Below are 15,970 nucleotides of genomic sequence, written 5' to 3' on the forward strand. Positions count from 1 at the left end.
TCTCTCTCTCTCTCTCTCTCTCTCTCTCTCTCTCTCTCTCTCTTACAAACAGCAACATTGAAATATGTGCAAAAGGCATTTATTGTCAGTTTCCTGATTTACTATGTTCTACCTTTGGTTGAACTCTCCATTTTATGCACGGTAGACTTCTATACATTTCCCCATTAAACCCCACCACTAGAAGCCGTGTGACAAGAGCTAAATCTCAGACATCCTTCAGCTTCTTACAGTCAAACTTTGCATCAAATGGCAAGTGGACGTACAATCTTTTTCGTTGAACATCGCTGCTAGGGAACAGGCGGTGCTGCAATCTTGCAACAATAAGGGAAATGATTCACTGCAAACTTCAAAGTTGGCCGGCGAGATGTTGAAATTTGCCAGGAAATGCACTCGTGGGACATAGCCCTTAGAACTCTTTTGATCAATGATGACCCGTTTAACCAAAGGGGATAGAAACTACGTAAACATTGAAGTGGTGGAAGTTTTAAATTCTTTTATTTGAGGGTATGCAAAGGACGGATATATATATATATATATATATATATATATATATATATATATATATATGTATATATATATATATATATATATATATATATATATATATATATATATATATATATATATATTTATATATATATCATTATTATTAATATTACTATTTTTATTATCATTACTTCCTAAGTTATAACCCTAGTTGGAGAAGCAGGATGCTATAAGCCAAGGGGCCCCAACAGGGAAAATAGCCCAGTGAGGAAAGGAAACAAGGAAAAATAAAAATTTTTAAGAACAGTAACAACATTGAAATAAATATTTCCTATATAAACTATAAAAACTTTAACAAAACAAGAGGAAGGGAAATTAGATAGAATAGTGTACCCGAGTGTACCCTCAAGCAAGAGAACTCTAACCCAAGACAGTGGAAGACCATGGTACAGAGGCTACGGCACTGCCCGAGACTAGAGAACAATGGTTTGATTTTGGAGTGTCCTTCTCCTAGAAGAGCTGCTCACCATAGCTATAGAGTCTCTTCTACCCTTACCAAGAGGAAAGTAACCACTGAACAATTACAGGGCAGTAGTTAACCCCTTGGGTAAAGAAGAATTATTTGATAACCTCAGTGTTGTCAGGTGTATAAGGACAGAGGAGAATCTGCAAAGAATAGGCCAGACTATTCGGTGTATGTGTAGGGAAAGAGAAAGAACCGTAACCAGAGAGAAAGATCCAATGTAGTACTATCTGGCCAGTCAAAGGACCCCATAACTCTCTAGCAGTAGTATCTCAACGGGCGGCTGGTGCCCTGGCCAACCTACTACCTATATATATATATATATATATATATATATATATATATATATATATATATACACACACACATGGCTTCGCCATCCGTTCCCAGCTAGTGCAGCAGCACAACCTCGCTCCCAAGGCCATCAGTGAGCGCCTGATGACTGTCCGCATCCCCATCACGCGGGACAGACACCTCACCCTGATCTCTGTCTACGCCCCGACTATGACTTCAACCGATGATGACAAAGCTGCCTTCTACACCCAGCTTGGCCGCACCATCCAGGCAGTGCCCGCCAATGACAAGCTCGTTGTGCTTGGCGACTTTAATGCCCGAGTAGGCAAAGACCATCGCCTGTGAGAGGGAATCATCGGCCGCCATGGCATTGGAAATTGCAATGCCAATGGTCAACTCCTACTGGGTCTGTGTGCAGAACACCAACTTGTGGTAACCAACACCATATTCCAGTTACCAAAACGACAAAAGACCACATGGAGACACCCACGGTCTAAACACTGGCACACCCTGGACTACGTCCTGACCAGAGCCAGAGACCGAGGAGACGTCCGCATCACCCGATCCATGCTCGGAGCGGACGACTGCTGGACGGACCACAGACTCCTCATCTCCCGACTCTCCGTGACGACCCTACGACCACCCAGAAGGGCACCTGACAGCGTACCACACCAATGCTTTGATTGTAGTAAGCTCCGCAACCCACAGGTGGCACAGAACTACAAGGAGGCCTGCGAACAACACCTCGCAGACCCCGTGGGTCAGGTCACTGTTGAGCACCACTGGACCACCCTCAGAAACGCTATGGCCCGTGCCGCGGAGGAAACACTAGGCTACACCACCAAGAAACGGCAGGATTGGTTTGATGAGAATGATGCTACCATCTCTCTTCTCATTGAAACAAAACGACAAGTACGCCTGACTTTGGAAAACCAACCAACAGCAGCTAACAAATGTTCTCACAAGGTGGCTGAAGCTGGTTGCCAAAGAGGGATCCGTGAAGCCCAGAACACCTGGTGACAAAGAAAAGCTGCAGAAATACAGAGTTTCGCTGACCAACGTGACCTGCGCAGCTTCTATGCAGCAACAAAGGAAATATTCGGTCCCACACGGTCATCAGTGGGCAGCCTGAAGGACGCGGATGGGGCCACGACCATCACCGACAGCGAGGGCATCCTGGCCAGGTGGAGGTATCACTTTGAGAACCTCCTCAATGACCAAGCAGACACCCCAGACGATCTCCTACGAATGACCCTGCAGCATCCCGTCCGTCACTGGATGGCACTACCACCCTCCATCCATGACTTCAACAAGGCCCTGCAGCGCATGAAGCCCGGCAAAGCCCCAGGGCCAGACAACATCCCGTTGGAGCTCCTCACTCACGGTGGCCCCGGTTTGAGGAACCGTTTGATGCTCCTTATACTGAAAATATGGGAGACCAAGACCGTCCCCAGTGACTTCCGCGATGCAAACATCGTTACCATCTTCAAGAAGGGAGACAGGGAGAACTGTAACAACTACCGGGGAATATCACTACTAAGCATCGCGAGTAAGATTTTCGCTCGGATTCTCCTTGACCGCCTCCATATTCTCGCAGAAGACGTCTTGCCAGAGTCCCAGTGCGGCTTTCGACCTTCCCGCGGGACCATAGACATGATCTTCTGTGCGCGACAACTACAAGAGAAGAGCCTCGAACAACAACAGCCCATAATGTTCATCTTCTGGGATTTGAAAAAGGCCTTCGACAAAGTACCTCGACCTGCCATGTGGGCTGTCCTCAAAAGATATGGCTGCCCACCCGATTTTGTCAAGCTGGCGCGTGCCCTCCATGACGGAATGGTTGGGAGAGTCTGCCACCAGAACTCTCTTTCAGACCCATTCCCCATCAACGGCGGCCTGAAGCAGGGCTGTGTTCTGGCCCCAACGTGTTTCTCGTTATACACCGCAGCAATGCTCAACGAGATTCCCCCAGACACACCCTCAGTCGACCTACGTTTCCGCATGGTTGGAGGCGCTTTCATCCTCGCCAGACTCCGCGCCAGAACCAAGACCACCTTGTGTGCAGTGCGAGAACTGCAGTATGCTGACGACAATGCCACCCCAGGTCAGACGGCAGAGGACCTGCAGTCGTTAGCTGATGCATACAACTCTGCCTACGAACGTTTTGGGATGCAAGTCAACACAGATAAAACCAAGACCCTCGTCCAACATCCACCAGGACTGATGCTCCCAAACTTCAATACCACAGTGAATGACCAACCGTTAGAATAGGTGGACCAGTTCTCCTACCTAGGGAGCATCCTAACATCAGCTCCCACAAGCAAAAAGGATGTGGAGAACAGGATCAGGGCAGCCCACTCCGCCTTTGGCCGACTCAACTGCCGCATATTTAACAACCACGCACTGACAATGACCACCAAAATAATGGTGTTCAGGGCAGTAGTCCTCTCCACGCTCCTGTATGCATGTGAAACATGGACGCTATATAGAAACAATATTAAAAACCTAGAACGCTTCCAACAAATGAAACTGAGGCAGATCTTGAAAATCCCCTGGGAGAGCCACACCACCAACATTGAAGTCTTAGAACGTGCCTCGCTGACCAGCGTGGAGGCCACCATCATCCACCACCGCCTCCGCTGGATAGGACACGTGCATAGGATGGATCCATCTAGGCTGCCAAAGAAAATATTCTTCGGAGAACTGACCCAGGGCACCAGACCACGAGGAGCCCCAAAAATGCGCTATAAAGATCAATAAAGCGCACCCTGGCTCTAACTGACATCGATCCTTTCTCGTGGGAAGAAACAGCCAGGGACAGGAAAACCTGGAGGAGTACAGTACACCATGGCACAGTGGACTTCGAGGAGAGGAGGAGACAAAATGAGGAGGCTAGGAGGAGAAGGAGAGAGCGATTAGAACAGCCCCGCCCACCACCTACCCTCCCTTGTGAACACTGTCCGCGACTCTTCCACCACAGACTAGGACTTAACAGCCACATCAGACATAAGTACCCACCTCATAGATAGGAGGCTGATGGCTAACGACAGAACCCAATACTCGGACACGAGTGGGCGCCAACGACGACGACGATATATATATATATATATATATATATATATATATATATATATATATATATATATATATATCGTATTATGTTCTATAGAATACACATTATCCGTGCAAATGACAATGAATGAAATACCCACATTCACGAAAAAGTGAAATTATTTTGAGCTTTCAAAGTGCCCCATTCCATTCTTCTTGAGAATACAAAATAGATTTCCTTTTACGTGAATGTGTTTATAGACACACACATGTGTATATGTGTGTGTGTCTAAGAGTAGAGAACAGAAGAAAGGCAGATCATAGTGATGCAAAGGCGGAGATAGTTCGTGTATATATGAGAGTGCTTGTACCAATGACATTTTAAGGATGTGTGAGAGAGAGAGAGAGAGAGAGAGAGAGAGAGAGAGAGAGAGAGAGAGAGAGAGAGAGAGAGAGAGAGAGACTTTGCAACTCTTGCAAGTGATCAATGAGAAAGTGAATATAGCAAAGGTTTTCATATATGGAATGAAAAGGTTGAGAAAAGAGAGATCGTAAAAGTCAGTTGTTCAGAAAGATTTTTTAAAGAATTCTGAAGCTTAATCTTCGGATATAGTCACTTGAGATATGTCAAAATATTTTCATAGTTCTTCTGCTACTGTTCTATTTTCTCTTATAATATTCAATTATGCGTCTTTTTTCAGATTAAGAAATTAAGAAATTGGAAATATATATTTCATCTTATGAGGTGACAGATATTAATGACTTACATAATTCAAAGAGGAACATTTAGTGAATCTTACGTATTTTAAAAAGAACACGCCGTCATTCAAGACTATTCGTTTTCTAGCAATTTCAAAAGATTTATAGATATTTACCTACACTGTCCTACACAATAAAAAGAAAACAGCTAGAGTAATGTCATAGTAAGGCTCTTTCAGCATGACTAAAATTGGAATGTTTTTAGCACCAGGAATCACTTGCCCTTTACATTTAGAACTTCATTGATTCATCTTTCTAAGCAACCCACCAATCCAACACAAAAGCGTAATAACAACAAAAACAAAGAAATAATAATAAAGTTCCAATTATATAAGAAAAGACAAAAAAAAAAAAAAACTGGATGTTGAAAAAAATCTCCACTAAAAATTCAAAAGTGTACTAAAACTGTCCAATTTCCTCAGGTGACCCTCGGTATATCCATTTTGCTCTCCCTGGTTGTGTTCTTGTTGCTGGTATCAAAAATCCTGCCGCCGACATCTCTCGTGCTGCCACTGATTGCTAAGTATCTGCTCTTCACCTTCGTCATGAACACGGTGTCCATCCTAGTCACTGTGGTTATCATCAACTGGAATTTCAGGTTTGCTTAGAAGTATAAATACACCTTTGCCTCAGCTGCCGCGCAGAATTTCAGAGCTTTTAAAGCTCTGGTATTCAAATCTTGAGTGTGATGCTTGTGTAGCATACTGTAGTTCATAGACGTCTACCTTGAGCATAAAATCTTATATGCTGGGCTTGAATACAGTTACTGTAGTGCATAGATTTTTTACCATATTGTGCTCAATAGACTTTAATTCTCTTATTAAATCTCAAGTGCTTGGCTTGTTTATAATACTATTAAAACCATATACATTATATCTACCTTGTCAGTTTGCGTAAAAAAAAAAAAAAAAAAATTTGTTTGAATTGTCAATATGTAACTTAAAATATTTCTAATGGTATTTTAAATTTTGCATCATAAATATTTTGATGTAATATCAAATCTGATTAGAATGTTGGTCTATTTTTCTTACTATCTCTTTCGCTAATATCATAATTGTATATAACTGACATATGATATTATTTGATTTAAATACCTGCTGTCGCAAACATAATACTCTGTTATTTACTTGAGAATAATTGAATACTTTCATGGGTGTAATCTTGTTAGCTTTGAATTTTATTTTCAATTATTCCATATCAACTTTGCTAATTATATATTTGAGCATAATTTTCAAATATTCTTTGAATTCTAAATGAATCAAGTCGTTCCTTTCACCGTCTCAATGAATCCTTAAATTTTATCTTTCATACTCGTCAAGTCATAGGCCTTTCTGGTAGTCATTCATTCGTTATTATGCAATTTAAATATATATATATATATGTAAGTATATATATATATATATATATATATATATATATATATATATATGTGTGTGTGTAAGTATATATATATATATATATATATATATATATATATATATATATGTAAGTATATATATATATATATATATATATATATATATATATGTAAGTATATATATATATATATATATATATATGTATAGATATAGATATATATATATATATATATATATATATATATATATATATATATATATATATATATATATATATTCAATTGTTAAGACATTCATTCATCGTATTGTTAAGTTTCACTATATTGTTACCCTTTTTGCTCCTTATTTAAGGTATTTAATAATTTCCTCTTCTCATTGCTTAATCCATTCATTTATCTCTTCTTTAGTTAATCTATAAAGTCACCTTATCTATTCATGGTTTAATTCATTCATTTATCTCTTGTTTAGTTAAGCTACAAAGTCACCTTATCTATTCATGGTTTAATTCATTCATTTATCTCTTCTTTAGTTAAGGTACAAAGTCACCTTATCTATTCATGGTTTAATTCATTCATTTATCTCTTCTTTAGTTAAGGTACAAAGTCGCCTTATCTATTCATGGTTTAATTTATCCATTTATCTCTTCTTTAGTTAAGCTACAAAGTCACCTTATCTATTCATGGTTTAATTTATCCATTTATCTCTTCTTTAGTTAAGCTATAAAGTCGCCTTATCTATTCATGTGTTAATCCATTCATCTATATCTTCTTTGGCCAAGCCATCCAATTATTTCCCTTCCCCACACACGGGCCAATTTTTTAGTGGCGAGGTGTTCACAGCATCCCTCTTCACATTTTTTTATGGCACCACGTAACAGTGGCAATTACCGACCACTGAAAATTAGCCTTTTATGTGCAGTTTAAACCACCCATCACCTATTTACAGAGGTCCTCGTACGCATCGAATGCCAAGCTGGATAAGGCTGGCATTCCTCAAATATCTTCCCATCATGCTGTTCATGAAGAGGCCTAGGAAGACCCGGCTACATTGGATGAACGAGCGCCCTGGTAAGTTCCCTTCAGTCAACCTCAATTAAACCATCATAGAATGCTAAATCTAAACTCGTTGCTAACTTCTCTTTAAAAGAATAACTTTGAAAAGTCTCTTCACAATCAACCCTGACGAATATTACTCATGTCACTGTAGTCTTCACCTGCAGCTTTGAGAGCTTCCTTCTTTGTATTTATGTGTAATCCCTTGAGCCCTTCTTTCAGTCTGCCCAGTAAATGTCTTAAAACACTGCTTATTGGTGCACTAACACATCTTCCTAAATGCTTTTCTACTTAAAAAAAGAAGCTAAAGGCCCAATATAGGAGTAGGCCTTGTAGTAACTATTGAATGTTTGTCCCTTCAAAGGGTTAAAGTAATCACGCAGCCTCAGGGCAGTTCTTGTAGGGTCTTATTGTAAGAAATAATGAATGTATTGCAATACCGAGTGAGGATAGCATTTTGCTTTGGTTGTTTGGCGTTGCAGCAGCTGGAGATCCACAGGTCCCTACCACATTGCCAAACACTCTTCATATCCCTATCACAGCTGGCGTACCTCACCACCACTTCGGATCGCCGGAACTGGAAAAGAACACCAGCAAGATAGAACACATGGAACTCTCAACCCTTCATCATCCTAATTGTAAAATCAACAGAGAGGTATGAACAGTTCTTATTATCCAAAAAAATTCTTGTATTGTTAAGGCGTTATCACTTAAACACAAAAATAGAGGTTTTCTGGCATTCTATGATTCGCTGAAAATCATTCAATATTTTGTATTTCACTTTGCTAAAAACATGATGCATAAGAGTTGGATCACTCTCGGTATTTTTATTCTATTTTTTTTTTTACATAGGATTTGATACTATAGGAACCTATTGCTTTATTCCTAAGACTATCTTATTGTATATAAAAAGATTATTCCTGGAACAGTTGGGGAAAAGCATTTAAGTGATCGCCTTGCCAAATTACTGCTTTAACTTAATGACGTAGAACTTCTTGAGATATTAGATAAAAGTTAAAAAACAAATGTCTTGTTTATACCCTGACATATCTTTATATATCCTGTGAAATACTTTTGATATATTTTACTTATTTCTTTTGAAAAAGTAACATCCTAACATGTTGATTATAATTATTTGTCCACTCTCCGCTGACTGACTCATAAACTTAGGATAAATTTTCGCGTAATGTTTAATATATCTGATGCAATTGACGAAAATAATAATAATAATAATAATAATAATAATAATAATAATAATAATAATAGATAATAATAATAATAACGGCTGTTATCATAACGGAGAAGTCTCCACTTTTGCAGATGCCTCGTAGAGAATCCGAGAGTTCAGACTCCCTCTTCATGACTCCAGAAGCCTTCAAGGCAACCGAGGCTGTTGAATTCATCGCTGAGCATCTACGAAATGAAGATGAGTACATCCAGGTGAGATCTCATCTTAGTTCTTAGCGAGTATTGCCAGTACATTGCCAGGGAAATGTATTGTCAAAAGCCTTGCGTTGCCAGTAATGAAAATAATGATTACAACAGTTTCACCATTTCTCTAAAAGTTCTTAGTGGGTATTGCCAGTCCAATATCATACAAATGTATTGTTAAGAGCTTAGCATTGGCAGTAATGAAAATAATGATTACAACAGTTTCATCATTTCTCTAAAAGTTCTTAATGCTGCCAGTCCAAAGTCATACAAATGTATCGTCAAAGGGTTAGCATTAACAGTAATGAAAATAATCTCCGCAGAAGTTTCATCATTTCTCGAAATTATAGATTATGTAAAGTAAAGTTTGTTTCTTTTAACTGTCAGTTTTATAGCTCTGACTAAGTAAAGGTAAAAGAAAATAGAGAATAAAATTATATTTTGCAGTTCATTTTAATAGCTTTGAACTTAAATTGATAAAGAACAAAACATTCTTAAAAGTAAGTTGTCAATAGAATTTGTATTTTGAATATTATCAGTTTCACTCATTAATGGAATCAAATTAATCTTTGCTTCTATTTATGCCTATATTTTTGTCATTTACAGATCCGTGAAGACTGGAAGTACGTTGCCATGGTTATTGATCGGTTGCAATTGTATATTTTCTTTCTTATCACAACCGCTGGCACTATCGGTATTCTGATGGATGCACCACACATATTTGAATATGTTGATCAAGACAAGATCATTGACACATATAGAGGGAAGTGAAGGGCGAGAGGCTGTTATTATACTGGCAGTTATGTGTATAATGTAAAATGCGAGAAGAAAAAACAAAAGAAGCAAGTGTTTTTACATGCTGAGACAAAAGAATAAAACGTTAAGATAAAGGAGAAAACGTTTTCAATCGCTACAGTATCCTGCAAGTCATCTTCTTTCTTTCCAGTCTTCTTCGCAACCAATTTTTTCCTTGAATTTTCATTGTCTGTTTTCCTTCTCTAACCACGAGACAGATCTGGAAAGAACCTCTTCTTAAGTGAAGACTGGAAGATTGAGCTTGTGATAACCTTTAAGGAGAAGGATACTGACACAGCACTATAGTATTTAAATACATAAAAAAGACTAAAGTAAAAGTTCAAAGTACTCCTAATATGGTGCCAATGATATATATTGTGCTTTTGGTTGTGTTTTTCAGTATTATAGGTGATCGCATTGGAGTGCACATGCTGGACTATTATATACGTCAAGGTGTCAACCATTCTTGCGTGGCAGTATCCAGTATCAGGGATCCATCTGCCAACGCGGATGGTTCGTCCTTTCAAGTCATACCCAAACTTTTGATGTTGGTGAAAATAACCGACTGGAAATGCTCACAAACTTCTGGAGGAATAAAATTAAACCACTTTGCCGATGTATTACTCCATATAGGAAAATAACCTGTCTGAGGATCGACAAAACCCTCGACAATACGCTGAACATTTCAGAGTCAAAATGAGAAAAGTGGTGAGATGATTAGATATATCCCAGTGGGATTGTTTTTTTTTTTTCGATTCGTTGTGCAGAAACCTCTGTTTCCCAAAGTTCTGTATATCTGGCATCGTGCTCAAGAAAGAAAGGAAGGAAGGAAATAAACAACACCAACACTGAAACTCCTGAATGAATGTATGTTACCCTGCGTGCTGTGAGTGTTTACCTTTGGAAAACAAATACAGAAGAGTTTGAATGATGAAGTACATTACATTATATGACTATATACTACACGATAGGTGTTTCCCCAGAGTGTGTGCGAGTGCTAGTTTGTGTTTCGGAGACCCGAGCACAATCTGAAAATTTAAATTGTACTAAAGTATGTCTGATTGATGAGTTCACGAGAAAAGTGAAATTCATGATCTTAGTCACTATGCTTGAACGTGGCGGAAGGTCCTGCTTGCAGCCTTCGAGGACGCCACGCAAAGAGAAGAAGATCATCACTGCGTGCGGATGAGAACAATCAGGAGGAGGGCTAGATGATATTTGTAGTTTTCCTAGGTGCGAACTTAGAGAAATGTTTCATATGTTTACATATATAAATAGATATTAAGTAAATTTGTATGTAAATTTTGGAGAAAAAATAAAGAGAGAGAGGTTTGAGATTTATGCTCAAAATGTTATTAGTAATGCACTTAAGACTGTCTTGAAAAAAAAAATAAAGTGGCCCTTGGTAACCATGATAATGGCTCACCTGGGTTCCAAAGTGAGGTTCTGTCACTCGCCTGACTTAGGTGAGTTTTTCAGGCCTTTGAGTTTTCCATCATTTCAAAGGGCAATAGTTCTTTACTTATTTGCTTATTTTTATCTAAACAAATCTATTGCTCACACTTAAGAGGTGCATTTGGTTTTGTCTGAAATTCGCTATTATTATTATCATTAGTATTATTATTCTTGCAGGTAATAATGAAAATTATAGATATTTCATTGTCATTGTTATCATTGTTGTTACTAGAAATTTTATTGCTATTATTATCTTTATTATTATTATTATTATCATTAATATCAGTAATAGAATGTTTCCTAGCATTACCTGCTCCCCAGGAGCTAGCTTCACGCTTCAATCTGTATTCCCAGTGGAATTGACAAATATTTTTAGAAAAAAAAAAGAGACAATACTAAGCATTGTATCATTGCAATGGTATCTTTAAAAATGTGTCAATTTTAAGTTCAATAGACTTTTAATCCAGTTGTATTTTCAGAAATCATATACATATACAAATATATAAAGATATATATACATACAGTGTGACAGTTTTGTAATGCTTTATTTGTACAGTCACTTTCAGACGTTAAGCACGTGTATCTATCACAGCCACTGCAGTATCTGGCTTTCTGGGTAATGAATCGAGTGATCTAACATGTTAATACTGAATTGCTTAGGTCATTGCTTAGAGTCATAAATGTCTGATTGCTTTGATCTTTCCTTGGAGAGCCACCTTCTGCTCTGGACATGGTATTGAATGTGAGCCTGACTTTTAGGAATGACTGTACTTCAGTTACTTGTTTATTTTTTGTTGATTAATGTAACGCCTTGTGGAAGTTTCACGGCTAGTTTTAATGGTACTAAACAGGTTACGGGTACTGGTTTTTCCTAACAATGCCACGGTACCTTTAACTGCTAAGAAACACAAGCGCTTCTTATTTCATTTCAACTGTAGAAAAATGACTTTACACAGTATGATTTAGTTGTAGTATTTATTTTGGAAGAATTCTGTGGTTCTTTTTGTTTTCCTTTAGAATGACAGGATGCATTGTCTTGTCTTTGGATAGAATTCACGTGACCTTGCAATTGTCTTATTATCCTTGGATAGAATCCGCGTGTTTGCATTGTTTGATTATCCTTGGATGGAACTCACGTGACTTCCTGAATTAGTAAACACAACACCTAACAGCTGTATCATTTATAATCTTTGAACTTCAAGGTGAGTGAACAGAGAAAATATCAGCCTGGTGTACCATACTAATAATAAAAATCAAAATGAAATCCTTCTTACCAAGAGTGAGTAAATCATTTTTCATGCCTGTTTGCCATTTTGGTTTGTTGTGAGACTCAAAGTAATATCAATAATTGAGCTGGTGTACTGTGTAAGCTCCTTCTTTGTTGTGTGTGTCGTTTCTTTGTTTGCTTGTGATGAGAACGTTTTTGCCGAAGAAAAGGCAAGTTCTTAGATCATGGTCAATTGTATGAATTGGATGTATTATAGCCTATCATTTTGAAAAGGACTCTAGGTCAACGAAGGCATCTTTCTTGACCGGCATTTTTACTCTGTTTATGCAATGTGAGGTTTCATGAAAAAAAAAATCATATGGAAAGCTATGTCAGTGTGTATATTAGATATATTTATATATATAGATATTGTATACACATGTATATATAAATATACATATGTGCATATACATGTAAATTATGGTATGTAACAACAAGACTCACCACCACCTTGATGAAATACTGTCACAGTTACCTTGAATATGGATAGTCGATTACTTCCCAGTTTTTATTAACTATTGTTCCAGTTCACCCAAGATATCTTGCGGGGTTTCTAGTGCGCAAGTATGTGATTTCCAGAACGCCACTATTTTGATACTGTAGATGAGGTAAATGAATATTGCTTACTAGGCTAAAGGAAAATACACGAAGAAAAAAAATGACGTTATGTAGAGGATAATTAAAGTTATAGGAATTAAAGGGATGTCCCGTAAAAAGAAGAATGAAAGTCTTTAAAAAAAAAACACTAATAATGAAGTTCTCCTAAAGCCAAATATTTATTGTGTCAATTATTTTCATCTGTTTTCATTCATGAATTGATTTTCTTTTGTAAATAGAAAGCTGATTCTAACTTGAGAATTTTGTCAATTTGGCCTTGCAATTCGGAACTGAATATTCACACGTACACCGGCTGGAAGACGCCCCATATATCTGGAGTATGTCTTGTCACAGGAGAATCACTCCAGGCAGTGGCATCTCAACTTTTGTTACGACACAATCTGTCTACCTTGCCCATGGAAGGAATACTTCACATATAGAATGAATATGAGGAAAAGCATGACGATTTTTCCAGGATGCGACTTAGTATTCTGATTACATTCCAAATTGAAGTTTGATAAATAAAACTTTTGCCAAGCTAGAGTTAGTTTTCTATGACTGTAATTTACATACTTCACGCCACGTACGCTGTAAATGCTAAAAAGCTTTATAATTTAGGAATAGATTTGTTATCTAGTGTATTCGTTTGTTAGGACTACCTATCTGGAAAAAAAACTAACTTTAGATAATGTAGTGGATTGACTAATATCAGTTTGGGCTATGTTTAGTTCCCATACGTGTATCATTTTTCTCGCAAGGAGAACGCTCAGAGTTTTCTTTGATGCTATATGCGGTTCTGTATTCTTTTAGAATCACTTAAGAATTAGTCATTAAGGAAATTTAGTTTGATACATTTTATTCTATTGAGATCTGCGGTGAATTCATACTAAACATATTCAACACAACATTTCCTTTTACTTTATAAACGGTTAATCATAATTCTCCTCATTTTCTGTTTTGTTTATCCATCATGAATGATCTGTCTTGACATCCACATGGCATCTTCCAGGGTTCTTGTCATATGGTTTTCATCTAACTTGGGATGATTCTACACTGAACTGAACCTCTTATCTATAGTAGATATTTATCAATAGATATTTCATTCCTGTAAGAGACACAATGCTGGTTTTTAAGGCAGAAATTTTGATATAACAAACACAAAAAAATGTAATTTTTGTGTGTTACAACATTTTTGGAGAATCAAATGTTTCTTCAACATCAGTGTTAACAATTCACGAGCTGGTCATGTAATAAAAGCAAATATCTGGCATTGTATTACGATACATTGATATATTCATCTGCTTACTATCTGTAACTACTGTTTGTTGAATCAAGTGTCAGCCCTGATGAAAAAAAAATCAATGTTATGATAATAAACATTGTTTAGTGGAGTTCAGTTATGTATCGAAAGAATAAATCATTTGGATTCAGGTATCAAAACAAATATCCACATGATGGTATCACTTAACTGACAAGACATGGAAGGTCTAATGTGCGACAGTGTGTCATATGCAGATGTGTCCTTAATGTAGTAACTCAATTGATGCACCAATGCACATATCTGCCATAATAACACATGGAGAAGTTGTGAGTGATGTATTGTCAGACATAGACAATTGACAGTTACTCATTCTCAATTAAGCAAATGAAACAAGTCCCTCTTGCATATGATACCTTGTGATAGATACACTTTTTGTTGTAGGTCATAATATAACATCTACTATAAACGCCTGTTCTGTTAGCTGTATACGTTACCATAGGTCACAAAATGTTCTGTATATGAAATTCAAGTTTCTGAAATATTAACAATTTTCTTTTGGTGAATTTTATATCATTAATGTTCATGTAGCTTTCTTTTTTCGTTTTAGTGCGTAAATTTCTATGAAGGATTAGAAGGATCTGGATTTATTAAAGTTTAGCGAACATTATATCTCTTCTTGCTTCTCTCCCAGTAAGCAGAAAATACAATGAGATAAAAATAATTTTCCTTTCAGTCTGAAATGTTTCTGAATTATACAAGATTCTGTTCTATGCAATATCAGTGGGTGACAATCATATTCATTATTCTGAGATCATTGTGTTCATTTGCAAAAAGATCTGTGTCTTTCATCAGCCATAAAGTTATTTTTTAAACTATCTTATATTGATGGTTCTCTTATTCCTTTTCTATTATGATTACATGCTTAAACATCTGAAATATATAAATGGTGATATTTTGATTTGTTGTGTTGTTTTCAGTTGTTTAAACCAAGTCTGAGATTTGAAAGTGTTGAGTGATTTTTTTTTCCAAGACTCAGTTAACATGTCCCTAAAAATGTTTTAATGCTAAAACATCCTACTATATCTCACATATGACCTGAAAATATCTGGTTTTGCGTTGCTCACGGACAGGAGATGTTGACTCATTCTCCACTGTTTTGACATTTCTGTGAGGTCACAATCACGTTTTTACACACCGTCCCTTTCGACTTTACTTTGAGAAGATTGGCAGCACTTACCGCTGCTGTATTTCTCAACTGAACATCTCTCAAAAGTATTCTCCATCCTTAATGATACAGTAATCTTAAGTTTCCTCTTTCGTGCTTAAAATAGACTCTCTCAAGAAAATGCCTCACCAAATTGAATGACGGGCAATAAACAATAGCTATTGCAGGTGACTTTCTCTGTCAAATTAAATGCAACTGATCAGTGATGTCCATAAAGTGTAAGAACATCTAAACGTCTTGTCTCCTGCTTTAATCTGCTTGCTTTGCAAAAGACATTCTAACGTTCATTTTTATGACTCGAAATGCTTTCCATTTGTCAAGTCTTTACATCATAAATTTTACATTTTCAAATATTTCATCCACTGAACTTTGGTCATTCTCAGAATAAAGGAAGGCCTTCGTGGTTCTATGCTTTC

At 37.2% G+C, this 15,970-nt stretch overlaps 1 protein-coding gene across 1 annotated transcript in view; it reads left to right on the forward strand.

Moving 5' to 3' along the window:
• Positions 1–12,468, forward strand: part of nAChRbeta1 (nicotinic acetylcholine receptor beta1) — a 296,902-nt gene extending 284,434 nt beyond the window's left edge. Inside the window, exons 8-12 of the mRNA XM_068355738.1 lie at positions 5,536–5,711; positions 7,417–7,538; positions 8,066–8,178; positions 8,844–8,963; positions 9,561–12,468. Of these exons, the coding sequence (XP_068211839.1) occupies positions 5,536–5,711; positions 7,417–7,538; positions 8,066–8,178; positions 8,844–8,963; positions 9,561–9,725 (696 nt within the window). The 3' untranslated portion in view covers positions 9,726–12,468. The remainder of the gene's footprint in view (positions 1–5,535; positions 5,712–7,416; positions 7,539–8,065; positions 8,179–8,843; positions 8,964–9,560) is intronic.
• Positions 12,469–15,970: the final 3,502 nt, after the last annotated feature.

This window comes from Palaemon carinicauda, chromosome 31, assembly GCF_036898095.1.
Source record: "Palaemon carinicauda isolate YSFRI2023 chromosome 31, ASM3689809v2, whole genome shotgun sequence".
NCBI classification, from domain to species: Eukaryota; Metazoa; Arthropoda; class Malacostraca; order Decapoda; family Palaemonidae; genus Palaemon; species Palaemon carinicauda.